The sequence below is a fragment of the Scyliorhinus torazame genome, chromosome 14, assembly GCF_047496885.1.
Source record: "Scyliorhinus torazame isolate Kashiwa2021f chromosome 14, sScyTor2.1, whole genome shotgun sequence".
Taxonomy (NCBI): domain Eukaryota; kingdom Metazoa; phylum Chordata; class Chondrichthyes; order Carcharhiniformes; family Scyliorhinidae; genus Scyliorhinus; species Scyliorhinus torazame.
Window position 1 is genome coordinate 224915102 of NC_092720.1, and position 26415 is coordinate 224941516.

The 26415-nt window shown below is 49.7% G+C and overlaps 1 protein-coding gene across 1 annotated transcript; it reads left to right on the forward strand.

Annotated features, from left to right (window-relative positions):
- Positions 1-563: 563 nt before the first annotated feature.
- Positions 564-16615, forward strand: LOC140389187 (cell adhesion molecule CEACAM7-like). Its single transcript, XM_072473349.1, has 3 exons — positions 564-820; positions 12198-12503; positions 16266-16615. The coding sequence occupies exons 1-3, from the start codon at positions 760-762 to the stop codon at positions 16613-16615; spliced, it is 717 nt and encodes a 238-aa protein (XP_072329450.1). The 5' UTR covers positions 564-759.
- The last annotated feature ends 9800 nt before the right edge of the window (positions 16616-26415 follow it).

Genomic DNA, 26415 nt, shown 5'->3' on the forward strand with positions numbered 1-26415 from the left:
GTGTGTGAATGATCCACATTGTGTCTCTCTGAGCTGTGTGTGGATGATCCACATTGTGTCTCTCTGAGCTGTGTGTGAATGATCCACATTGTGTGTCTCTCTGAGCTGTGTGTGAATGATCCACATTGTGTGTCTCTGAGCTGTGTGTGAATGATCCACATTGTGTCTCTGAGCTGTGTGTGAATGATCCACATTGTGTGTCTCTGAGCTGTGTGTGAATGATCCACATTGTGTGTCTCTCTGAGCTGTGTGTGAATGATCCACATTGTGTCTCTCTGAGCTGTGTGTGAATGATCCACATTGTGTCTCAGAGCTGTGTGTGAATGATCCACATTGTGTCTCTCTGAGCTGTGTGTGAATGATCCACATTGTGTCTCTGAGCTGTGTGTGAATGATCCACATTGTGTCTCTCTGAGCTGTGTGTGAATGATCCACATTGTGTGTCTCTGAGCTGTGTGTGAATGATCCACATTGTGTGTGTCTCTGAGCTGTGTGTGAATGATCCACATTGTGTGTCTCTGAGCTGTGTGTTAATGATCCACATTATTTTTGTCTCTAGGTGCCGGTGATTACGGCAGGCTCTCGCTCTCTCGGTATGGGTCAGTTGCGAGTCAGCTCGAGCAGAACTTTGATAAGAGAATAAAATGATTGGGACTCTGAGGTGTCGTCTCTGACAGCATATCGCTCCTCCACCCGCCCCCTCTTCCTCAAGATTACTGATGATGTGATCTTTCATCTTCTCCTGATGTCTGGAGTGAAATGAAGATTTATTTTTTCCTCGTGTTTCTCACAACACAGAATCTCCTGAGTCAGTCACTAGGTAAAACTCGTTTATCTTTGTGAATATAAGGCTGCTATTGCTGTATTATTCGAGGAGGGTCTTTGGTTAAAAACACCTGGAATATAAACCAAGTTGTGAGGTTTGGTGACAGTTCCAGTTGCCTCTATCGAGGGATGAAGGTAGGTGACTGTCGATCTCGAAACAATGTGCTGTGACCCCTTGTTGCTCCTGTCCTGGGAGTGTTAGATGGGAACGGTGTTGAGGGAGCTTTGGGGTTTTGGAGTTCTGTACAGGAGATTGGCGCAGGGAGTTCAGATCCATCCTGGAGTGTCCCCCCACAGACACAGGGTTGTAGTGGGGTAACCTAATGGCCCACTGACCCTGGGAACTGGCTTTTAATTCAGTTCAGGCAGATGCGATAAGCTGGATAAGTCCCCAGGGCCTGATGGGATCTACCCCAGAATACTGAAGGAGGCTGGAGAGGATATTGATGAGGCCTTGACAGAAATCTTTGGATCCTCGCTGTCTTCAGGTGATGTCCCGGAGGACTGGAGAATAGCCAATGTTGTTCCTCTGTTTAAGAAGGGTAGCAAGGATAATCCAGGGAACTACAGGCCAGTGAGCCTTACGTCAGTGGTAGGGAAATTACTGGAGAGAATTCTTCGAGACAGGATCTACTCCCATTTGGAAGTAAGTGGATGTATTAGCGAGAGGCAGCACGGTTTTGTTAAGGGGAGATCGTGTCTCACTAACTTGATAGAGTTTTTGGAGGAGGTCACAAAGACGATTGGTGCAGGTAGGGCTGTGGATGTTGTCTATCTGGACTTCAGTAAGGTTTTTGACAAGGTCCCTCATGGTAGACTAGTACAAAAGGTGAAGTCACACGGGATCAGGGGTGAGATGGCAAGATGGATACAGAACTGGCTCGGTCATAGAAGGCAGAGAGTAGGGTGCTTTTCTGATTGGAGGGCTGTAACTAGTGGTGTTAGAACATAGAAAATACAGCACACAACAGGCCCTTCGGCCCACGATGTTGTGCCGAAACTTTGTCCTAGATTAATCATAGATTATCATTGAATTTACATTGCAGAAGGAGGCCATTCGGCCCATTAAGTCTGCAAATGCTCTTGGAAAGAGCACCCTACCCAAAGTCAACACCTTCACCGAACACTAAGGGCAATTTTGGACACTAAGGGCAATTTATCACGGCCAATCCACCTAACCTGCACATCTTTGGACTGTGGGAGGAAACCGGAGCACCCGGAGGAAACCCACGCAGACACGGGGAGGATGTGCAGACTCCGCACAGACAATGACCCAAGCCGGAATCGAACCTGGGACCCTGGAGCTGTGAAGCAATTGTGCTATCCACAATGCTACCGTGCTGCCCTTAAGAACAAATAAATCTACACTATATCATTTTACCATAATCCATGTACCTATCCAATAGCTGCTTGAAGGTCCCTAATGTTTCCGACTCAACTACTTCCACAGGCAGTGCATTCCATGCCCCCACTACTCTCTGGGTAAAGAACCTACCTCTGACATCCCCCTATATCTTCCACCATTCACCTTAAATTTATGTCCCCTTGTAATGGTTTGTTCCACCCGGGGAAAAAGTCTCTGACTGTCTACTCTATCTATTCCCCTGGTCATCTTATAAACCTCTATCAAGTCGCCCCTCATCCTTCTCCGCTCTAATGAGAAAAGGCCTAGCACCCTCAACCTTTCCTCATAAGACCTACTCTCCATTCCAGGCAACATCCTGGTAAATCTTCTTTGCACCTTTTCCAAAGCTTCCACATCCTTCCTAAAATGAGGTGACCAGAACTGTACACAGTACTCCAAATGTGGCCTTACCAAAGTTTTGTACAGCTGCAACATCACCTCACGGCTTTTAAATTCAATCCCTCTGTTAATGAACGCTAGCACACCATAGGCCTTCTTCACAGCTCTATCCACTTGAGTGGCAACTATCAAAGATGTATGAACATAGACCCCAAGATCTCTCTGCTCCTCCACATTGCCAAGAACTCTACCGTTAACCCTGTATTCCGCATTCATATTTGTCCTTCCAAAATGGACAACCTCACACTTTTCAGGGTTAAACTCCATCTGCCACTTCTCAGCCCAGCTCTGCATCCTATCTATGTCTCTTTGCCGCCGACAACAGCCCTCCTCACAACTCCACCAATCTTCGTATCGTCTGCAAATTTACTGACCCACCCTTCAACTCCCTCATCCATTAATGAAAATCACAAACAGCAGAGGACCCAGAACTGATCCCTGCGGTACGCCACTGGTAACTGGGATCCAGGCTGAATATTTGCCATCCACCACCACTCTCTGACTTCTATCGGTTAGCCAGTTCGTTATCCAACTGGCCAAATTTCCCACTATCCCATGCCTCCTTACTTTCTGCAGAAGCCTACCATGGGGAACCTTATCAAATGCCTTACTAAAATCCATGTACACTACATCCACTGCTTTACCTTCATCCACATGCTTGGTCACCTCCTCAAAGAATTCAATAAGACTTGTAAGGCAAGACCTACCCCTCACAAATCTGTGCTGACTATCCCTAATCAAGCAGTGTCTTTCCAGATGCTCAGAAATCCTATCCTTCAGTACCCTTTCCATTACTTTGCCTGCCACCGAAGTAAGACTAACTGGCCTGTAATTCCCAGGGATATCCCTAGTCCCTTTTTTGAACAGGGGCACGTCATTCGCCACTCTCCAATCCCCTGGTACCACCCCTGTTGACAGTGAGGACGAAAAGATCATTGCCAACGGCTCTGCAATTTCATCTCTTGCTTCCCATAGAATCCTTGGATATATCCCGTCAGGCCCGGGGGACTTGTCTATCCTCAAGTTTTTCAAAATGCCCAACACATCTTCCTTCCTAACAAGTCTTTGCAGGACCAGGCCAGTCGATTTCAGCGGGAGCGGAGCAGGTTAGTCAATTTCAGCGGGAGCAGTGCGGAAGTGATTTCTGGGAGGTAAGTCTCTCCTTTAAAAACACTTGTCTTTGCAGGAGCAGGCCAGTCGATTTCAGTGGGAGCGGTGCGTTTCTGGGAGACCTTCACAGGAGCAGGCTAGTCAATTTCAGCGGTCAATTTCACTTACCTGGTCCCGTTTTCGGTCCCTCTTTGATGTTTTTTTTAAAATTTTAGTGTTTAAGTCGGGAACAGGAAGTCGACCCGCGGACTTCTGGGAAGACCCTCACCAATAAATTCTGGTGGAGAGGAAACCCGAGACACTACACGTGTAGTGTCTCCCACCCGCCCTCCTCCTCTTCCTCTAACCTAATAATAAAACCCATTGGTCTGAGGTAAGTACCATATTTTTATTATATTATTATTATTTTTTATAAAAATTTAATTTATTTGTTAGCCAGATCTTGGTAGAAAGTTAGAGGGATGGCAGGGAAGGGAGTGCAATGTTCCTCCTGCAGGATGTTTGAGGTGAGGGATGCCGTTAGTGTCCCTGCTGATTTTACCTGCAGGAAGTGCTGCCATCTCCAGCTCCTCCAAGACCGAGTTAGGGAACTGGAGCTGGAATTGGAAGAACTTCGAATCATTCGGGAGGCAGAGGGGGTCATAGATAGCAGCTTCAGGGAATTAGTTACACCAAAGATTGGAGATAGATGGGTAACTGTAAGAGGGACTGGGAAAAAGCAGTCAGTGCAGGGATCCCCTGCGGTCGTTCCCCTGAGAAACAAGCATACCGCTTTGGATACTTGTGGGGGGGACGACTTACCAGGGGTAAGCCATGGGGTACGGGCCTCTGGCATGGAGTCTGTCCCTGTTGCTCAGAAGGGAAGGGGGGAGAGGAGCAGAGCATTAGTAATTGGGGACTCTATAGTCAGGGGCACAGATAGGAGATTTTGTGGGAGCGTGAGAGACTCACGTTTGGTATGTTGCCTCCCAGCTGCAAGGGTACGTGATGTCTCGGATCGTGTTTTCCGGGTCCTTAGGGGGAGGGGGAGCAGCCCCAAGTCGTGGTCCACATTGGCACCAACGACATAGGTAGGAAAGGGGACAAGGATGTCAGGCAGGCTTTCAGGGAGCTAGGATGGAAGCTCAGAACTAGAACGAACAGAGTTGTAATCTCTGGGTTGTTGCCCGTGCCACGTGATAGTGAGATGAGGAATATGGAGAGAGAGCATTTAAACACGTGGCTACAGGGATGGTGCAGGCGGGAGGGATTCAGATTTCTGGATAACTGGGGCTCTTTCTGGGGAAGGTGGGACCTCTACAGACAGGATGGTCTACATCTGAACCTGAGGGGCACAAATATCCTGGGGGGGAGATTTATTAGTGCTCTTTGGGGGGGTTTAAACTAATGCAGCAGGGGCATGGGAACCTGGATTGTAGTTTTAGGGTAAGGGAGAATGAGAGTATAGAGGTCAGGAGCACAGATTTGACGTCGCAGGAGGGGGCCAGTGTTCAGGTAGGTGGTTTGAAGTGTGTCTACTTCAATGCCAGGAGTATACGAAATAAGGTAGGGGAACTGGCAGCATGGGTTGGTACCTGGGACTTCGATGTTGTGGCCATTTCGGAGACATGGATAGAGCAGGGACAGGAATGGATGTTGCAGGTTCCGAGGTTTAGGTGTTTTAGTAAGCTCAGAGAAGGAGGCAAAAGAGGGGGAGGTGTGGCGCTGCTAGTCAAGAGCAGTATTACGGTGGCGGAGAGGATGCTAGATGGGGACTCTTCTTCCGAGGTAGTATGGGCTGAGGTTAGAAACATGAAAGGAGAGGTCACCCTGTTGGGAGTCTTCTATAGGCCTCCAAATAGTTCTAGGGATGTAGAGGAAAGGATGTCGAGGATGATCCTGGATAAGAGCGAAAGTAACAGGGTAGTTATTATGGGAGACTTTAACTTTCCAAATATTGACTGGAAAAGATATAGTTCGAGTACATTAGATGGGTCGTTTTTTGTACAGTGTGTGCAGGAGGGTTTCCTGACACAATATGTTGACAGGCCAACAAGAGGCGAGGCCACGTTGGATTTGGTTTTGGGTAATGAACCAGGCCAGGTGTTGGATTTGGAGGTAGGAGAGCACTTTGGGGACAGTGACCACAATTCGGTGACGTTTACATTAATGATGGAAAGGGATAAGTATACACCGCAGGGCAAGAGTTATAGCTGGGGGAAGGGCAATTATGATGCCATTAGACGTGACTTGGGGGGGATAGGTTGGCGAAGTAGGCTGCAAGTGTTGGGCACACTGGATAAGTGGAGCTTGTTCAAGGATCAGCTACTGCGTGTTCTTGATAAGTATGTACCGGTCAGGCAGGGAGGAAGGCGTCGAGCGAGGGAACCGTGGTTTACCAAAGAAGTGGAAACTCTTGTTAAGAGGAAGAAGGAGGCCTATGTGAAGATGAGGTGTGAAGTTTCAGTTGGGGCGATGGATAGTTACAAGGTAGCGAGGAAGGATCTAAAGAGAGGGCTAAGACGAGCAAGGAGGGGACATGAGAAGTATTTGGCAGGAAGGATCAAGGAAAACCCAAAAGCTTTCTATAGGTATGTCAGGAATAAGCGAATGACTAGGGAAAGAGTAGGACCAGTCAAGGACAGGGATGGGAAATTGTGTGTGGAGCCTGAAGAGATAGGCGAGATACTAAATGAATATTTTTCGTCAGTATTCACTCAGGAAAAAGATAATGTTGTGGAGGAGAATGCTGAGACCCAGGCTAATAGAATAGATGGCATTGAGGTACGTAGGGAAGAGGTGTTGGCAATTCTGGACAGGCTGAAAATAGATAAATCCCCGGGACCTGATGGGATTTATCCTAGGAATCTCTGGGAGGCCAAGGAAGAGATTGCTGGACCTTTGGCTTTGATTTTTATGTCATCATTGGCTACAGGAATAGTGCCAGAGGACTGGAGGATAGCAAATGTGGTCCCTTTGTTCAAAAAGGGGAGCAGAGACAACCCCGGCAACTATAGACCGGTGAGCCTCACGTCTGTAGTGGGTAAAGTCTTGGAGGGGATTATAAGAGACAAGATTTATAATCATCTAGATAGGAATAATATGATCAGGGATAGTCAGCATGGCTTTGTGAAGTGTAGGTCATGCCTCACAAACCTTATCGAGTTCTTTGAGAAGGTGACTGAACAGGTAGACGAGAGTCGAGCAGTTGATGTGGTGTATATGGATTTCAGCAAAGCGTTTGATAAGGTTCCCCACGGTAGGCTATTGCAGAAAATACGGAGGCTGGGGATTGAGGGTGATTTAGAGATGTGGATCAGAAATTGGCTAGCTGAAAGAAGACAGAGGGTGGTGGTTGATGGGAAATGTTCAGAATAGAGTTCAGTTACAAGTGGAGTACCACAAGGATCTGTTCTGGGGCCGTTGCTGTTTGTCATTTTTATCAATGACCTAGAGGAAGGCGCAGAAGGGTGGGTGAGTAAATTTGCAGACGATACTAAAGTTGGTGGTGTTGTCGATAGTGTGGAAGGATGTAGCAGGTTACAGAGGGATATAGATAAGCTGCAGAGCTGGGCTGAGAGGTGGCAAATGGAGTTTAATGTAGAGAAGTGTGAGGTGATTCACTTTGGAAGGAATAACAGGAATGCGGAATATTTGGCTAATGGTAAAGTCCTTGGAAGTGTGGATGAGCAGAGGGATCTAGGTGTCCATGTACATAGATCCCTGAAAGTTGCCACCCAGGTTGATAGGGTTGTGAAGAAAGCCTATGGAGTGTTGGCCTTTATTGGTAGAGGGATTGAGTTCCGGAGTCAGGAGGTCATGTTGCAGCTGTACAGAACTCTGGTACGGCCGCATTTGGAGTATTGCGTACAGTTCTGGTCACCGCATTATAGGAAGGACGTGGAGGCTTTGGAGCGGGTGCAGAGGAGATTTACCAGGATGTTGCCTGGTATGGAGGGAAAATCTTATGAGGAAAGGCTGATGGACTTGAGGTTGTTTTCGTTGGAGAGAAGAAGGTTAAGAGGAGACTTAATAGAGGCATACAAAATGATCAGGGGGTTAGATAGGGTGGACAGTGAGAGCCTTCTCCCGCGGATGGAAATGGCTGGCACGAGGGGACATAGCTTTAAACTGAGGGGTAATAGATATAGGACAGAGGTCAGAGGTAGGTTCTTTACGCAAAGAGTAGTGAGGCCGTGGAATGCCCTACCTGCTACAGTAGTGAACTCGCCAACATTGAGGGCATTTAAAAGTTTATTGGATAAGCATATGGATGATAATGGCATAGTGTAGGTTAGATGGCTTTTGTTTCGGTGCAACATCGTGGGCCGAAGGGCCTGTACTGCGCTGTATCGTTCTATGTTCTATTAAGTATTTCCTCAAGCTTACCAGTCTGTTTCACACTGTCCTCTCCAACAATATGGCCCCTCTCATTTGTAAATACAGAAGAAAAGTACTCGTCCTGAATATCGGCTACCTTAGTTGCTGGACTACAAATCCGGTTCCCATTCCCCTGCCAGATTAGTTTAAACCCTCCCGAAGAGTACTAGCAAACCTCCCTCCCAGGATATTGGTGCCCCTCTGGTTCAGATGCAACCCGTCCTGCTTGTACAGGTCCCACCTTCCCCAGAATGCGCTCCAATTATCCAAATACCTGAAGCCCTCCATCCTACACCATTCCTGCAGCCACGTGTTCAGCTGCACTCTCTCCCTATTCCTAGCCTCGCTATCACGTGGCACCGGCAACAAACCAGAGATGACAACTCTGTCTGTCCTGGCTTTTAACTTCCAGCCTAACTCCCTAAACTCGTTTATTACCTCCACACGCCTTTTCCTACCTATGTCGTTGGTACCAATGTGCACCACGACTTCTGGCTGCTCCCCCTCCCCCTTCAGGATCCTGAAGACACGATCCGAGACATCCCTGGCCCTGGCACCCGGGAGGCAACATACCTTCCGGGAGTCTCGCTCGCGACCACAGAATCTCCTATCTATTCCCCTAACCATTGAATCTCCTACAACTATTGCTTTTCTATTCTCCCCCCTTCCCTTCTGAGCCCCAGAGCCAGACTCCGTGCCAGAGAACTGGCCGCTAGGGCCTTCCCCCGGTAGGTCATCCCCCCCAACAGCATCCAAAACGGTATACTTGTTTTGAAGGGGAACGGCCACGAGGGATCCCTGCACTGTCTGCCTGTTTGTTTTTTTCCCCCTGACTGTAACCCAGCTACTCTTGTCCTGTACCTTGGGTGTGGTTACCTCCCTGTAACTCTTCTCAATCACCCCCTCTGCCTCCCGGATGATCCGAAGTTCATCCAGCTTCAGCTCCAGTTCCCTAACACGGTCTTTGAGGAGCTGAAGTTGGGTGCACTTCCCGCAGGTATAGTCAGCGGGGACACCGGTGGTATCCCTCACCACCCACATCCTACAGGAGGAGCATGCAACTGGCCTAGCCTCCATCCCCTCTTACCTTACAGAATATAGCTGCCCTGTGGACCAACTGGAACTTCGCCCTCCGACTCTGCTCCCAGTCAGCTGCACTCTCTGTAAACTCCTGGCTCCCTCCTCGCTCTTTGCGGAAATGTAGGAAACAAAATGAAAGGAGCACCTTACTCCCTCCTCACCTAACTCCCTCAGTCATCAAACTCTCACTATCGCACTCAAATGCACCAAATTCAACACTCAGTGCAAATTGTTCTGCAGGGATCAGTGCTGGGACCTTTGCTGTTCGTAGTGTGTATGAATTATTTGGAGGAAAATGTAACTGGTCTGATTAGTAAGTTTGCGGACGACACAAAGGTTGGTGGAATTGCGGATAGCGATGAGGACTGTCAGAGGATACAGCAGGATTTAGATTGTTTGGAGACTTGGGCAGAGAGATGGCAGATGGAGTTTAATCCGGACAAACGTGAGGTAATGCATTTTGGAAGGTCTAATGCAGGTAGGGAATATACAGTGAATGGTAGAACCCTCAAGAGTATTGAAAGCCAGAGAGATCTAGGTGTACAGGTCCACAGGTCACTGAAAGGGGCAACACAGGTGGAGAAGGTAGTCAAGAAGGCATACGGCATGCTTGCCTTCATTGGCCGGGGCATTGAGTATAAGAATTGGCAAGTCATGTTGCAGCTGTGTAGAACCTTAGTTAGGCCACACTTGGAGTATAGTGTTCAATTCTGGTCGCCACACTACCAGAAGGATGTGGAGGCTTTAGAGAGGGTGCAGAAGAGATTTACCAGAATGTTGCCTGGTATGGAGGGCATTAGTTATGAGGAGCGGTTGAATAAACTCGGTTTGTTCTCACTGGAACGACGGAGGTTGAGGGGCGACCTGATAGAGGTATACAAAATTATGAGGGGCATGGACAGAGTGGATAGTCAGAGACTTTTTCCCAGGGTAGAGGGGTCAATTACTAGGGGTCATAGGTTTAAGGTGCGAGGGGCAAGGTTTAGAGTAGATGTACGAGGCAAGTTTTTTACGCAGAGGGTAGTGGGTGCCTGGAACTCGCTGCCGGAGGAGGTGGTGGAAGCAGGGACGATAGTGACGTTTAAGGGGCATCTTGACAAATACATGAATAGGATGGGAATAGAAGGATACGGACCCAGGAAGTGTAGAAGATTGTAGTTTAGTCGGGCAGCATGGTCGGCACGGGCTTGGAGGGCCGAAGGGCCTGTTCCTGTGCTGTACATTTCTTTGCGGTTTGTTCTTTGTTCCAAGACAGAAAGAGGCGAGTGGAAAGGGGTGAAAATAATAAGGATTAAGGCAAAGCTTAAGAAGGAAAGTCATTGCTTCAGTACGTTTTCTCCCCAGTACGAGTGACGTTTACGTCTCGAATGTTGCCACATTCGAGACGGTTCCTGCTGTGACAGAGGGCTTGTTTATTCAGATGTTTCTCTCAGTTGGTGGGATGCCCTGTTTTCAGGTATCAATGATCCACAGGATTATTGAAGAGAAGGAGTTGTCCAGATCTTTTCCCCCAGAGGCTCAGCCTGCATGTTTCAGGAGAGAGTTCAGCTCGATCCTTCGCTTCCGCTGCCAAAATTGAAACTGAAACTAAAAATCTGCATCGACTCTCTCAAACCTCTATAGATGTGCGATCGAGAGCATCCTATCCGGCTGCATCACAGCCTGGTATGGCAACTGCTCGGTCCAACATCGCAAGAAGCTGCAGAGTGTGGTGAACTCAGCCCAACGCACCACACAAGCTTGCCACCCTCACATTGATTCTGTCTACACCTCCCGCTGCCTCAGGAAGGCAGACAGCATTGTCAGAGACCCCTCCCACCCAGGCATTGCCTTCTTCCAGACCCTCCCATCAGGCAGAAGGTACAGAAATCTGAAGACCCGCACATCCAGACATAGGAACAGCTTCTTCCCCACAGCTACCAGACTCCTCAACGACTCCCCCTCGGACTGATCTGTTCCCTGTAAGAACACTCTTCACGATGCCCTATGCTGCTCTTGTTTGGCCCCTTGTTCCGCACTGTAACCAATCACTGTTATCGATGTACCCTTTGTCAATGTACGCTGTCGATTATTTTTGTCGACTGTGTACGTTCCCTCGGCCGCAGAAAAATACTTTTCACTGTTCTTCGGTACATGTGACATAAATATCAATCAATATCAATCAAAAATGGAACCTCATGGCTTTGAAGAATATTTCAGAGAAGCCAGAATCAATAAGCACTGGGTAATGGCAAAGCCCACCATTTTGAGGCAGCTGATTGGCCGCCAGCCAAATCCATCAATCTGAGGCATGACTGATGTCAGTCAAATGGTGCTGGAATCGAAAGCTGGATTCTCTGCCCCGCCGCACCACATTTCTGCTTCAGTACGCCGGCAGGACCATCCAGGGCGGAGGTGGAGAAAACAAATAAATAACTAATACTGGAGGGGAAGTACTTGGGAAACTAATGGGGCTAAAGGCCAGTGGGCCCTGGACCGGATGGGTGTCATCCTAGGATATTAAAGGAAGTAGCTACAGAGATAGTGGATGCCCTGGGAATCAGCCTTCTCAAACCCTTAAATGCTGGAAAAGTCCCAGAGAATTGGAAAACTACCAACGTAACAGCCTTCTTCAAACAAGGCACGAGACAAAAAACAAGTACCGAGAGAGCAGTCAGCTGAACATTTGGAAAAAGAGTTTGTTAGAAAGGATGGATTAGCAGAGCATTTAGAAACACATAAACAAGCTGAGTTAGCATCGTGTCGGGAACAGGGAATGATGCCTGAGCAATTTATTCAAATTCTTTGAGGTGCTAATGAGCAATTTAGAGAAAGGGGAAGCTGAGGGTTCCGCAGAACCAGTTTGGAACGCCTTGATCTGATGTAAATAGTGATGTAGACATGGTAATGATCCATGCCTGCCTCAATTCCTGAGACATATTCACTGTGTATTGCCGTTCAGTAATGACTCTGGCCCAGTAATCCTGTCTGCTGTTGTGTCTGCAATGCTTCTATATAATGTATTCTCCTTCTATTTCAGTTCCACTCAGGATAAACACTGTTGAGGGAAAAAGGATTCACTTCCCGGTATCAAAGACTGCTGCCAGCTATGCAATGTCGTCTTGGTACCAGGTTAACCATCAAATTACCGAAATAGTGCATTTCTATTGGGATGGGGATAGAGCCCATGGTAAAGTCAGCCCTTCCTACAAGAAACGATTTAACTTTTATTCCCATAATAAGACCATGGTGCTACTTAATGTATTGAAGACAGACTCCGGGAGCTACAAATTAATTGACCGTATTCGCAAAGGCATCCTAGCTCATGTGATACTCACCGTGTTCAGTAAGCACAGTAAAACTGTCTGTTGTATCTGTTGAATAAAATGAGTAAGATCTTCCTCCCTTTATCTCTCCTGTGCTGAGGTAGTTTGCGACACTCAGGGGTATAATCCGGACTGAGAGGGGGCCTTGACCTATCTTCATAAACACTTGAGCATCTTTTGACCACCCCTGATGTAAATTGCTGCCCCATTGGGTGCTGTGCTGCCGTGGGGCCAGACTGTAACCTCGGGAGTTGTTTCTGACACCTCACCATGTCTCTATCTACCTTCCCGCTTGAAGACACTCCTTACAACCTTCCACTTTCATCAAGCTTTTGCTCATCCAATTTCTCCAAATGTGACTGAGTCACCTTTTGTTTTATGTCTTTATGATGTTTTATTACATGAATGATGTTATATAAATAAGCATGTTATTGTTTTTAAAATTCATTTTTACCATTGTGGCCTTCGCTGGCTGGGTCAGCATTTATTACCCATCCCTAATTGCCCCCGAGACTGTGGGGTGAGCTGCCTTCCTGAACCGCTGCAGCCCATGTGGTGTAGGTGCACCCACCGTGCTGTTAGAGAGTGGCTCCAGGATTTGGACCCGGCGACACTGAAGGAACGGCCGATATCTTTCCCAGTCGGGATGGGGAGTGACTTGGAGGGGAACCTCCAGGTGGGGGTGATCCCAGGTATCTGCTGCTCTTGTCCTTCTAGATGGTGGTGGCCGTGGGTCTGGAAGGTGCTGCCTGAGGAACCTCGGTGAGTTCCCACAGTGAATCTTGTCGATGGTGCACACGGCTGGCACTGTCCATCGGAGGGGGAGGGAGGGAATGTTTGTGGAAGGGACGCCAATCAAGCGGGGCTGCTTTGTCCGGGATGGTGTGGAGCTTCTCGAGTGTTGGAGCTGAGCTCATCCAGGCAAGTGGAGAATTTCCCATCACACTCCTGACTTGTGTCTTGTCGATAATGGACAGGTTTTGGGGAGTCAGGAGGTGAGTTGACCTGCGTTTCTAGCCAGAGTATTAATATGGCTAGTCCAGTACAGTTTCTGCTCAATTGTAATGCCCAGGATGTTGATAGTGGGGGACTCATCGATGGAAATGCCATTGAATGGCAAGATCTGATTCTTTGAATCTCTCGTGTCGGAGATGGTCACTCTGTAATGATATGCACGAGCAATTCTGTATGTTAATACGTTAGACCTCCAACCAGCAGGTGGCAGTAGAACTACACCATGTGACACTGCAACCTGGGGGTTTGAGTGAGCAGTCATCATGGATAGTCATGCTTAGTATTCGCTCTCGAATTCTAGCTGTTAACAGTTTACAGTTTGTTAGTAGTATTAGTATTGTTTTCTACCCAGGTTAATGTAATTTAATAAATCTTAACTAGTCACAACCTAGACGTTCTTTAGTGCACTGACTCAATCATTGCAACGCGCTAGAACGTAACAATTGCCCGGGGCTTGTGTGGTGTGAATGTAACTTGTCACTTGTCAGCCCCGAGCCTGGATATTGTCCCCTTGCTGCATCTGGACACGGACGGCTTCATATTCTGAGGAGTGGCGAATGGTGCTGACCATTGTGCAGTCACCCGCAAACACCCCCACTTCTCACCTTGTGATGGAAGGAAGGTCATTGATGGAGCAGCTGAAGATGGTTGGGGCCTAGGACACGACCCTGAGGAACTCCTGCAGTGATGTCCTGGAGCTGAGATGATTGACCTCCAACCACCACAACCACCTTCCTTTGTGCCAGGTACGACTCCAACCAGCGGAGAGTTTTCCCCGATTCCCATTGGCTCCAGTTTAGCTCGGGCTCCTTGATGTCACACTCGGTCAAATGCTGCCTTGATGTCGAGGGCAGTCACTCTCACCTCACCTCTGGAGTTCTGATGTTTTACACAGAAACATACATAGGAAATAGAAACAGGAGGAGGCCATTCGGCCCTTCGAGCCTGCTCCATCATTCATTATGATCATGGCTGATCATCACGTTCAACACCCTGATCCCCCTCTCCCCATATCCCTTCATCCCTTTAGCCCCAAGAGCGAAATCTAATTCCTGCTTGAAATTACAACATTTTGGCCTCGACTACTTTCTGTGGGAGTGAATTCCACAGATTCACCGCTCTCTGGGTGAAGAAATTTCTCCTCAAGTCCTGAAAGGTTTCCCCCTTATCCTCAAACTGTGACCCCTAGTTCTGGACTCCCCCACCATCGGGAACATTCTTTCTGAATCTACTCTGTCCAATCCTGTTAGAATTTTACAAGTTTCTATGAGATCCCCTCTCACTCTTCCAACCTCCAAATAATATAATCCTAACCGACTTAATCTCTCCTCATATGACAGTCCCGCCATCCCAGGGATCAGCCGGGTAAACCCTATGCACTCCCTCCACAGCAAGAACATCCTTCCTCAGGTAAGGACACCAAAACTGCCCACAATACTCCAGGTGTGGCCTCACCAATGCCCTGTCCCATTGCAGTAAAATATCTCTATTCCGATACTCCAATCCTCTCGCTATGAAGGCCAACATACCATTCGCCTTCGTTACTGCCTGTTGTACCTGCGCGCTTACTTTCAGCGACTGATGCACGAGGACACCAAGGTCTCGCTGAGTATCCGCCTCTCCCAATTTACTCCCAAATAATAATCTGCCTATTTTTGCTCCCGAAGTGGCTGACCTCATATTGTCCACATTATACCGCATCTGCCGTGCATCTGCCCACTTACTCAGCCTGTCCAAATCCCACTGAAGCATCTCTGTATCCTCCTCACAGCTCACCCTCACACCCAACTTTGTATCATCCGCAGATTTGGAATTAATACATTTATTTCCCTTGTCCAAATCATTAATATATAAAGTGAACAGTTGGGGTCCAGGCACAGATCCCTGCGGTACCCCACTAGTCACTGCCTGCCAATCAGAAAAATACCCATTTATTCCAAATTTCTGCTTCCTGTCTGCTAACCGGCCGTCTATCCATCTCAAGGCACTACTCGTATTCCCTTGCACTGTAACTTTACATATTAATCTGAGGTGTGACACATTGTTGAAAGCCTTCAGAAAGTCTAAATAAACCACATCTACCAGTTCCCTGACTCTGGGGTGGCACGGTGGCACAGTGGTTAGCACTGCTGCTTCACAGCGCCAGGGTCCCGGGTTCGATTCCCGGCTTGGGTCACTGTCTGTGCGGAGTCTGCACGTCCTCCCCGTGCCTGCGTGGGTTTCCTCCGGGTGCTCCGGTTTCCTCCCACAGTCCAAAGATGTGCGGGTTAGGTGGATTGGACATTCTGAATTCTCCCTCCGTGTACCCAAACAGGCGCCGGAATGTGGCGACGAGGGGCTTTTCACAGTAACTTCGTTGCAGTGTTAATGTCAGCCTACTTGTGACAAGAAACTTTATTATTAAAAGCTAAATCTTGGAGAATAATGAGTTGTCTGACAAATCTGTTCGAGTTCTTTGAGGAGGTAGCAAGGAAGTTAGACAAAGGAGAACCAGTGGATGTGACGTATTTAGATTTGCAGAAGGCCTTTGACAAGGTTCTGCATAGGTGATTGTTAAATACGTTAAGAGCCCATGGAGGTAGTCTCTTGCCACAGAGAGAGAATTGGCTAATGGATAGGAAACAGCGAGTGGGGACAGAGGGTGAAGCAACTGTGCTAACCACTGTGCCACTGTACTGCTTCAGATCCCGGCTATGCAGACGAAGGGTCATGTGTGAGTTCCCTATTCTTTCAGTAATATTAAAACAATCTGTTCCATCTCTCTTCAGCTGCTCCCGATGCCCCCAGAATATCCAGTAATTCCACCCGGGAAAACAGCATTATCGCATTGACCTGTGCATCATCCACAGAAATTGAGTCTACCTCGTGGCTGGTGACAAGGAATGACGTCCATGATGTGAGATTAACGTTGATCGATGATAACAAGACTCTGATCATTAACGGGGCGCAGCTGACCGATTCTGGGACCTACACCTGCTTCGTACACAATCCTCTCGGCTCAGCGAGCAGCTTCTTCCAGCTCACAGTCGACTGTGAGTGTGTCAAGCTTATTACTTTCTCAAAATATCACTGTTTGCAATTCACTCCAATCGGTTTTAATGTCAGATTCAGGAAGTGAAGGTTTGTGCAACATTCGATGTAATTCAGTGTCCGGTAACCCATTGGGGGCTTGGTGTTGATATTCCTGGGACAGGATTCGGAGCAATACGGTAGTAATGTGGGATGTAATTCACTTTATTCGTGGAGTTGGATTCAGGAAGCAGGAGACAGAATTCAAACATCTGGAATAGGACCGGATGGGGGCCATTCAACTCTCCAATCATACTCCCCTGATCTGTTTGTGTTAAGTTACCCATTCCCATCTACCATTGACAACTTTTCATTCCCTTGCCCAACAAGAATCTATCTAACTCTGCCTTCAAAACATTCAATGACTCCGCCTGCATAGCCTCCTGAGGCAGAAAGGAAACATTTCTGCTCCCTCCTGTTCTAGAAGGACGACGTCTAATTCTCGTTCTGCATTCACTCACAAAAGAAAATACCCTTTCCACGTCCATGTTGTCAAGGCAATTCAGAATCTTATAAACTTCAATAAAGTCACCCCTCACTCTTCTACTGTGGGCAGCACGGTAGCACAGTGGTTAGCACAGTTGTTTCACAGTGCCAGGGTCCCAGGTTCGATTCCCGGCTTGGGTCACTGTCTGTGCAGAGTCTGCATGTTCTCCCCGTGTCTGCGGAGGTTTCCTCCGGGTGCTCCGGTTTCCCCCCACAAGTCCTCAACAGTGCGGTAGAGCCAATGGATGTGGTATATCTGGATTTACAGAAAGCTTTTGACAAGGTGCCACAAAAAGGTTACTGCATAAGATAAAGATGCATGGCATTAAGGGGAAAGTAGCAGCATGGATAGAGGATTGGTTAATGAATAGAAAGCAAAGAGTGAGGATTAATGGGTGTTTCTCTGGTTGGCAATCAGTTGCTAGTGGTGTCCCTCAGGGATCAGTGTTGGGCCCACAATTGTTCACAATTTACATAGATGATTTGGAGTTGGGGACCAAGGGCAATGTGTCCAAGTTTGCAGACGACACTAAGATGAGTGGTAAAGCAAAAAGTGCAGAGGATACCGGAAGTCTGCAGAGGGATTTGAGTAGGTTAAATGAATGGGTTAGGGTCTGGCAGATGGAACACAATGTTCACAAATTTGAGGTTATCCATTTTTGTAGGAATAACAGCAAAAGGGATTATTATTTAAATGATAAAATATTAAAACATGCTGCTGTGCAGAGAGACCTGGGTGTGCTAGTGCATGAGTCGCAAAAAGTTGGTTTACAGGTGCAACAGGTGATTAAGAAGGCAAATGGAATTTTGTCCTTCATTGCTAGAGGGATGGAGTTTAAGACTAGGGAGGTTCTGCTGCAATTGTATAAGGTGTTAGTGAGGCCACACCTGGAGTATTGTGTTCAGTTTTGGTGTCCTTACTTGAGAAAGGACGTACTGGCACTGGAGGGTGTGCAGAGGAGATTCACTAGGTTAATCCCAGAGCTGAAGGGGTTGGATTATGAGGAGAGGTTGAGTAAACTGGGACTCTACGAGTTGGAATTTAGAAGGATGAGGGGGGATCTTATAGAAACATAAAATTATGGAGGGAATAGATAGGATAGATGCGGGCAGGTTGTTTCCACTGGCGGGTGAAAGCAGAACTAGGGGGCATAGCCTCAAAATAAGGGGAAGTAGATTTAGGACTGAGTTTAGAAGGAACTTCTTCACCCAAAGGGTTGTGAATCTATGGAATTCCTTGCCCAGTGAAGCAGTAGAGGCTCCTTCATTAAATGTTTTTAAGATAAAGATAGATAGTTTTTTGAAGAATAAAGGGATTAAGGGTTATGGTGTTCGGGCCGGAAAGTGGAGCTGAGTCCACAAAAGATCAGCCATGATCTCATTGAATGGCGGAGCAGGCTCGAGGGGCCAGATGGCCTACTCCTGCTCCTAGTTCTTATGTCCCGAATGATGTGCTTGTTATGTGAATTGGACATTCTGAATTCTCCCTCTGTGTACCCAAACAGGCGCCGGAATGTGGCAACTAGGGGCTTTTCACAGTAACTTGTTGCAGTGTTAATGGAAGCCTACTTGTGGCAATGAAGATTATTATTATTATGAACTCCAGTGGAAACATCCCAGCCTGTCCAACCTATTCACATCAGACAACCAAACCCTCTCATTCCAAATACCAATCGAGGAAATCTCCTCTGCATTACCTCCTTCTTTAGCTAATAGATTAGGTGGATTGGCCATTCTAAATTGTCACTGCGTGTCCACAGGGTAGGTGGGTTATGGGGCTATAGGGGTTGGGCCCGGGTCCCTGGTGCAATGAGGCAGCCGTGCTAACACTGTGCCACTATGTGGTCCCCACTGGGTCGAATGGCCTCCTCCTGCACTGTAGGGATTCTATGAATCTATTCTATAAACAAAATCTGCACACAGTATTCAAGATGCGGTCTGACCAATGCCCTACATAACTGAAACAATGGTTAGGTGTGTTAAAAAGCATGAAGGTAGACAAACCCCCAGGGCCAGGTGGCATCTATCCCAGATTTCTGAGGGAGACAAGAGATGAAATCCCTGAGCCTTTTGGGTTGCAAGGATAATCCGGGTAATTATAGGTCTGGCAGCATCTGTAGGGAGCGAAAGGAGCGAACGTTTCGAGTCCAGATGACCCTTTGTCAAAGCTAACAGACAGAGAAAGTGGGAAATATTTATACTGTGGAGTGAGAGTGAAAGATGGGTCATAGCCACAGAAACCCAGGGAACAGAGTGCTAATGGCCACAGAAACCCAGGGAAACCGGGTACTAATGGCCACAGAAACCCAGGGGACAGAGTGCTAATGGCCACAGACACCCAGGGAAACCGGGTGCTAATGGCCACAGAAACCCAGGGAACAGAGTGCTAATGGCCACAGAAACCCAGGGAAACCGGGTGCTAATAGCCACAGAAACCCAGGGAAACCGGGTGCTAATGGCCACAGAAACCCAGGGAAACCGGGTGCTAATGGCCACAGAAACCCAGGGAAACCGGGTGCTAATGGCCACAGAAACCCAGGGAAACCGGGTGCTAATGGCCACAGAAACCCAGGGAAACCGGGTGCTAATGGCCACAGAAACCCAGGGAAACCGGGAGTGAATGGCCACAGAAACCCAGGGAAACCGGGTGCTAATGGCCACAGAAACCCAGGGGACAGAGTGCTAATGGCCACAGAAACCCAGGGAAACCAGGTGCTAATGGCCACTGAAACCCAGGGAACAGAGTGCTTATGGCCACAGAAACCCAGGGAAACTGGGTGCTAATGGCCACAGAAACCCAGGGAACAGAGTGCTAATGGCCACAGAAACCCAGGGAAACCAGGTGCTAATGGCCACTGAAACCCAGGGAACAGAGTGCTTATGGCCACAGAAACCCAGGGAAACTGGGTGCTAATGGCCACAGAAACCAAGGGAACAGAGTGCTAATGGCCACAGAAACCCAGGGAAACCAGGTGCTAATGGCCACTGAAACCCAGGGAACAGAGTGCTTATGGCCACAGAAACCCAGGGAAACTGGGTGCTAATGGCCACAGAAACCAAGGGAACAGAGTGCTAATGGCCACAGAAACCCAGGGAAACCAGGTGCTAATGGCCACAGAAACCAAGGGAACAGAGTGCTAATGGCCACAGAAACCCAGGGAACAGAGTGCTAATGGCCACAGAAACCCAGGGAACAGAGTGCTAATGGCCACAGAAACCAAGGGAACAGAGTGCTAATGGCCACAGAAACCCAGGGAAACCGGGTGCTAATGGCCACAGAAAACCAGGGAAACCGGGTGCTAATGGCCACAGAAACCCAGGGAACAGAGTGCTAATGGCCACAGAAACCAAGGGGCAAGAGTGCTAATGGCCACAGAAACCCAGGGAAACCGGGTGCTAATGGCCACAGAAACCCAGGGAAACCGGGTGCTAATGGCCACAGAAACCCAGGGAAACCGGGTGCTAATGGCCACAGAAAACCAGGGAAACCGGGTGCTAATGGCCACAGAAACCCAGGGAAACCGGGTGCTAATGACCACAGAAACCCAGGGAAACCGGGTGCTAACGGCCACAGAAACCCAGGGAAACCGGGTGCTAATGGCCACGGAAACCAAGGGGCAAGAGTGCTAATGGCCACAGAAACCCAGGGAAACCGGGTGCTAATGGCCACTGAAACCCAGGGAAACCGGGTGCTAACGGCCACAGAAACCCAGGGAACAGAGTGCTTATGGCCACAGAAACCCAGGGAAACCGGGTGCTAATGGCCACAGAAACCAAGGGAACAGAGTGCTAATGGCCACAGAAACCCAGGGAAACCGGGTGCTAACGGCCACAGAAACCCAGGGAAACCGGGTGCTAACGGCCACAGAAACCCAGGGAAACCGGGTGCTAATGGCCACAGAAACCCAGGGAACAGAGTGCTAATGGCCACAGAAACCCAGGGAAACCGGGTGCTAACGGCCACAGAAACCCAGGGAAACCGGGTGCTAATGGCCACAGAAACCCAGGGAAACCGGGTGCTAACGGCCACAGAAACCCAGGGAAACCGGGTGCTAATGGCCACAGAAACCCAGGGAACAGAGTGCTAACGGCCACAGACACCCAGGGAAACCGGGTGCTAATGGCCACAGAAACCCAGGGAACAGAGTGCTAATGGCCACAGAAACCCAGGGAAACCGGGTGCTAATAGCCACAGAAACCCAGGGAAACCGGGTGCTAATGGCCACAGAAACCCAGGGAAACCGGGTGCTAATGGCCACAGAAACCCAGGGAAACCGGGTGCTAATGGCCACAGAAACCCAGGGAAACCGGGTGCTAATGGCCACAGAAACCCAGGGAAACCGGGTGCTAATGGCCACAGAAACCCAGGGAAACCGGGAGCGAATGGCCACAGAAACCCAGGGAAACCGGGTGCTAATGGCCACAGAAACCCAGGGGACAGAGTGCTAATGGCCACAGAAACCCAGGGAAACCAGGTGCTAATGGCCACTGAAACCCAGGGAACAGAGTGCTTATGGCCACAGAAACCCAGGGAAACTGGGTGCTAATGGCCACAGAAACCCAGGGAACAGAGTGCTAATGGCCACAGAAACCCAGGGAAACCAGGTGCTAATGGCCACTGCAACCCAGGGAACAGAGTGCTTATGGCCACAGAAACCCAGGGAAACTGGGTGCTAATGGCCACAGAAACCAAGGGAACAGAGTGCTAATGGCCACAGAAACCCAGGGAAACCAGGTGCTAATGGCCACTGAAACCCAGGGAACAGAGTGCTTATGGCCACAGAAACCCAGGGAAACTGGGTGCTAATGGCCACAGAAACCAAGGGAACAGAGTGCTAATGGCCACAGAAACCCAGGGAAACCAGGTGCTAATGGCCACAGAAACCAAGGGAACAGAGTGCTAATGGCCACAGAAACCCAGGGAACAGAGTGCTAATGGCCACAGAAACCCAGGGAACAGAGTGCTAATGGCCACAGAAACCAAGGGAACAGAGTGCTAATGGCCACAGAAACCCAGGGAAACCGGGTGCTAATGGCCACAGAAACCCAGGGAAACCGGGTGCTAATGGCCACAGAAACCCAGGGAAACCGGGTGCTAATGGCCACAGAAAACCAGGGAAACCGGGTGCTAATGGCCACAGAAACCCAGGGAAACCGGGTGCTAATGGCCACAGAAACCCAGGGAAACCGGGTGCTAATGGCCACAGAAACCCAGGGAACAGAGTGCTAATGGCCACAGAAACCAAGGGGCAAGAGTGCTAATGGCCACAGAAACCCAGGGAAACCGGGTGCTAATGGCCACAGAAACCCAGGGAAACCGGGTGCTAATGGCCACAGAAACCCAGGGAAACCGGGTGCTAATGGCCACAGAAACCCAGGGAAACCGGGTGCTAATGGCCACAGAAACCCAGGGAAACCGGGTGCTAATGACCACAGAAAACCAGGGAAACCGGGTGCTAACGGCCACAGAAACCCAGGGAAACCGGGTGCTAATGGCCACAGAAACCCAGGGAACAGAGTGCTAATGGCCACGGAAACCAAGGGGCAAGAGTGCTAATGGCCACAGAAACCCAGGGAAACCGGGTGCTAATGGCCACTGAAACCCAGGGAAACCGGGTGCTAACGGCCACAGAAACCCAGGGAACAGAGTGCTTATGGCCACAGAAACCCAGGGAAACCGGGTGCTAATGGCCACAGAAACCAAGGGAACAGAGTGCTAATGGCCACAGAAACCCAGGGAAACCGGGTGCTAACGGCCACAGAAACCCAGGGAAACCGGGTGCTAACGGCCACAGAAATCCAGGGAAACCGGGTGCTAATGGCCACAGAAACCCAGGGAACAGAGTGCTAATGGCCACAGAAACCCAGGGAAACCGGGTGCTAACGGCCACAGAAACCCAGGGAAACCGGGTGCTAATGGCCACAGAAACCCAGGGAAACCGGGTGCTAACGGCCACAGAAACCCAGGGAAACCGGGTGCTAATGGCCACAGAAACCCAGGGAACAGAGTGCTAACGGCCACAGAAACCCAGGGAACAGAGTGCTAATGGCCACAGAAACCCAGGGAAACCGGGTGCTAACGGCCACAGAAACCCAGGGAAACCGGGTGCTAATGGCCACAGAAACCCAGGGAAACCGGGTGCCAATGGCCACAGAAACCCAGGGAAACCGGGTGCTAATGGCCACAGAAACCCAGGGAAAAGGGGTGCTAACGGCCACAGAAACCCAGGGAAACCGGGTGCTAATGGCCACAGAAACCAAGGGAAACCGGGTGCTAATGGCCACAGTAACCAAGGGAACAGAGTGCTAATGGCCACAGAAACCCAGGGAAACCGGGTGCTAATGGCCACAGAAACCAAGGGAAACCGGGTGCTAATGGCCACAGAAACCCCGGGAAACCGGGTGCTAATGGTCACAGAAACCCAGGGAAACCGGGTGCTAATGGCCACAGAAACCCAGGGAAACTGGGTGCTAATGGCCACAGAAACCCAGGGAAACCGGGTGCTAATGGCCACAGAAACCCAGGGAAACCGGGTGCTAACGGCCACAGAAACCCAGGGAAACCGGGTGCTAATGGTCACAGAAACCCAGGGAAACCAGGTGCTAATGGTCACAGAAACCCAGGGAAACCAGGTGCTCATGGCCACAGAAACCAAGGGAACAGAGTGCTAATGGCCACAGAAACCAAGGGAACAGAGTGCTAATGGCCACAGAAACCAAGGGAAATGGGGTGCTAATGGCCTCAGAAACCATGGGAAATGGGGTGCTAATGGCCACAGAAACCAAGGGAACAGAGTGTTAATGGCCACAGAAACCAAGGGAACAGAGTGCTAATGGCCACAGAAACCAAGGGAACAGAGTGCTAATGGCCACAGAAACCAAGGGAACAGAGTGCTAATGGCCACAGAAACCAAGGGAACAGAGTGCTAATGGCCACAGAAACCAAGGGAACAGAGTGCTAATGGCCACAGAAACCCAGGGAAACCGGGTGCTAATGGCCACAGAAACCCCGGGAACAGAGTGCTAATGGCCACAGAAACCAAGGGAACAGAGTGTTAATGGCCACAGAAACCAAGGGAACAGAGTGCTAATGGCCACAGAAACCAAGGGAACAGAGTGCTAATGGCCACAGAAACCAAGGGAACAGAGTGCTAATGGCCACAGAAACCAAGGGAACAGAGTGCTAATGGCCACAGAAACCCAGGGAAACCGGGTGCTAACGGCCACAGAAACCCAGGGAAACCGGGTGCTAATGGCCACAGAAACCCAGGGAAAAGGGGTGCTAATGGCCACAGAAACCCAGGGAAACCGGGTGCTAATGGCCACAGAAACCCAGGGAAAAGGGGTGCTAATGGCCACAGAAACCCAGGGAAACCGGGTGCTAATGGCCACAGAAACCCAGGGAAACCGGGTGCTAATGGCCACAGAAACCCCGGGAAACCGGGTGCTAATAGCCACAGAAACCCAGGGAAACCGGGTGCTAATGGCCACAGAAACCCAGGGAACAGAGTGCTAATGGCCACAGAAACCCAGGGAAACCGGGTGCTAATGGCCACAGAATCCCAGGGAAACCGAGTGCTAATGGCCACAGAAACCCAGGGAAACCGGGTGCTAATGGCCACAGAAACCCAGGGAACCGGGTGCTAACGGCCACAGAAACCCAGGGAAACCGGGTGCTAATGGCCACAGAAACCCAGGGAAACCGGGAGCGAATGGCCACAGAAACCCAGGGAATCCGGGTGCTAATGGCCACAGAAACCCAGGGAATCCGGGTGCTAATGGCCACAGAAACCCAGGGAAACCGGGTGCTAATGGCCACAGAAACCCAGGGAAACCAGGTGCTAATGGCCACAGAAACCCAGGGAATCCGGGTGCTAATGGCCACAGAAACCCAGGGAATCCGGGTGCTAATGGCCACAGAAACCCAGGGAATCCGGGTGCTAATGGCCACAGAAACCCAGGGAAACCGGGTGCTAATGGCCACAGAAACCCAGGGAATCCGGGTGCTAATGGCCACAGAATCCCAGGGAAACCGGGTGCTAATAGCCACAGAAACCCAGGGAAACCGGGTACTAACGGCCACAGTAACCAAGGGAACAGAGTGCTAATGGCCACAGAAACCAAGGGAAACCGGGTGCTAATGGCCACAGAAACCCAGGGAAACCGGGTGCTAATGGCCACAGTAACCAAGGGAACAGAGTGCTAATGGCCACAGAAACCAAGGGAAACCGGGTGCTAATGGCCACAGAAACCCAGGGATACCGGGTGCTAATGGCCACAGAAACCCAGGGAACAGAGTGCTAATGGCCACAGAAACCCAGGGAACAGAGTGCTAATGGCCACAGAAACCCAGGGAAACCGGGTGCTAATGGCCACAGAAACCAAGGGAAACCGGGTACTAATGGCCACAGAAACCCAGGGAAACCGGGTGCTAATGGCCACAGAAACCCAGGGATACCGGGTGCTAATGGCCACAGAAACCCAGGGAACAGAGTGCTAATGGCCACAGAAACCCAGGGAACAGAGTGCTAATGGCCACAGAAACCCAGGGAAACCGGATGCTAATAGCCACAGAAACCCAGGGAAACCGGGTGCTAATGGCCACAGAAACCCAGGGAAATCGGGTGCTAATGGCCACAGAAACCCAGGGAAACCGGGTGCTAATGGCCACAGAAACCCAGGGAAACCGGGTGCTAACGGCCACAGAAACCCAGGGAAGCCGGGTGCTAATGGTCACAGAATCCCAGGGAAACCAGGTGCTAATGGCCACAGAAACCCAGGGAAACCGGGTGCTAATGGTCACAGAAACCCAGGGAAACCAGGTGCTAATGGTCACAGAAACCCAGGGAAACCGGGTGCTAATGGCCACTGAAACCCAGGGAAACCGGGTGCTAACGGCCACAGAAACCCAGGGAAACCAGGTGCTAATGGCCACAGAAACCAAGGGAACAGAGTGCTAATGGCCACAGAAACCAAGGGAACAGAGTGCTAATGGCCACAGAAACCAAGGGAAATGGGGTGCTAATGGCCACAGAAACCATGGGAAATGGGGTGCTAATGGCCACAGAAACCAAGGGAACAGAGTGTTAATGGCCACAGAAACCAAGGGAACAGAGTGCTAATGGCCACAGAAACCAAGGGAACAGAGTGCTAATGGCCACAGAAACCAAGGGAACAGAGTGCTAATGGCCACAGAAACCAAGGGAACAGAGTGCTAATGGCCACAGAAACCAAGGGAACAGAGTGCTAATGGCCACAGAAACCCAGGGAAACCGGGTGCTAATGGCCACAGAAACCCCGGGAACAGAGTGCTAATGGCCACAGAAACCAAGGGAACAGAGTGTTAATGGCCACAGAAACCAA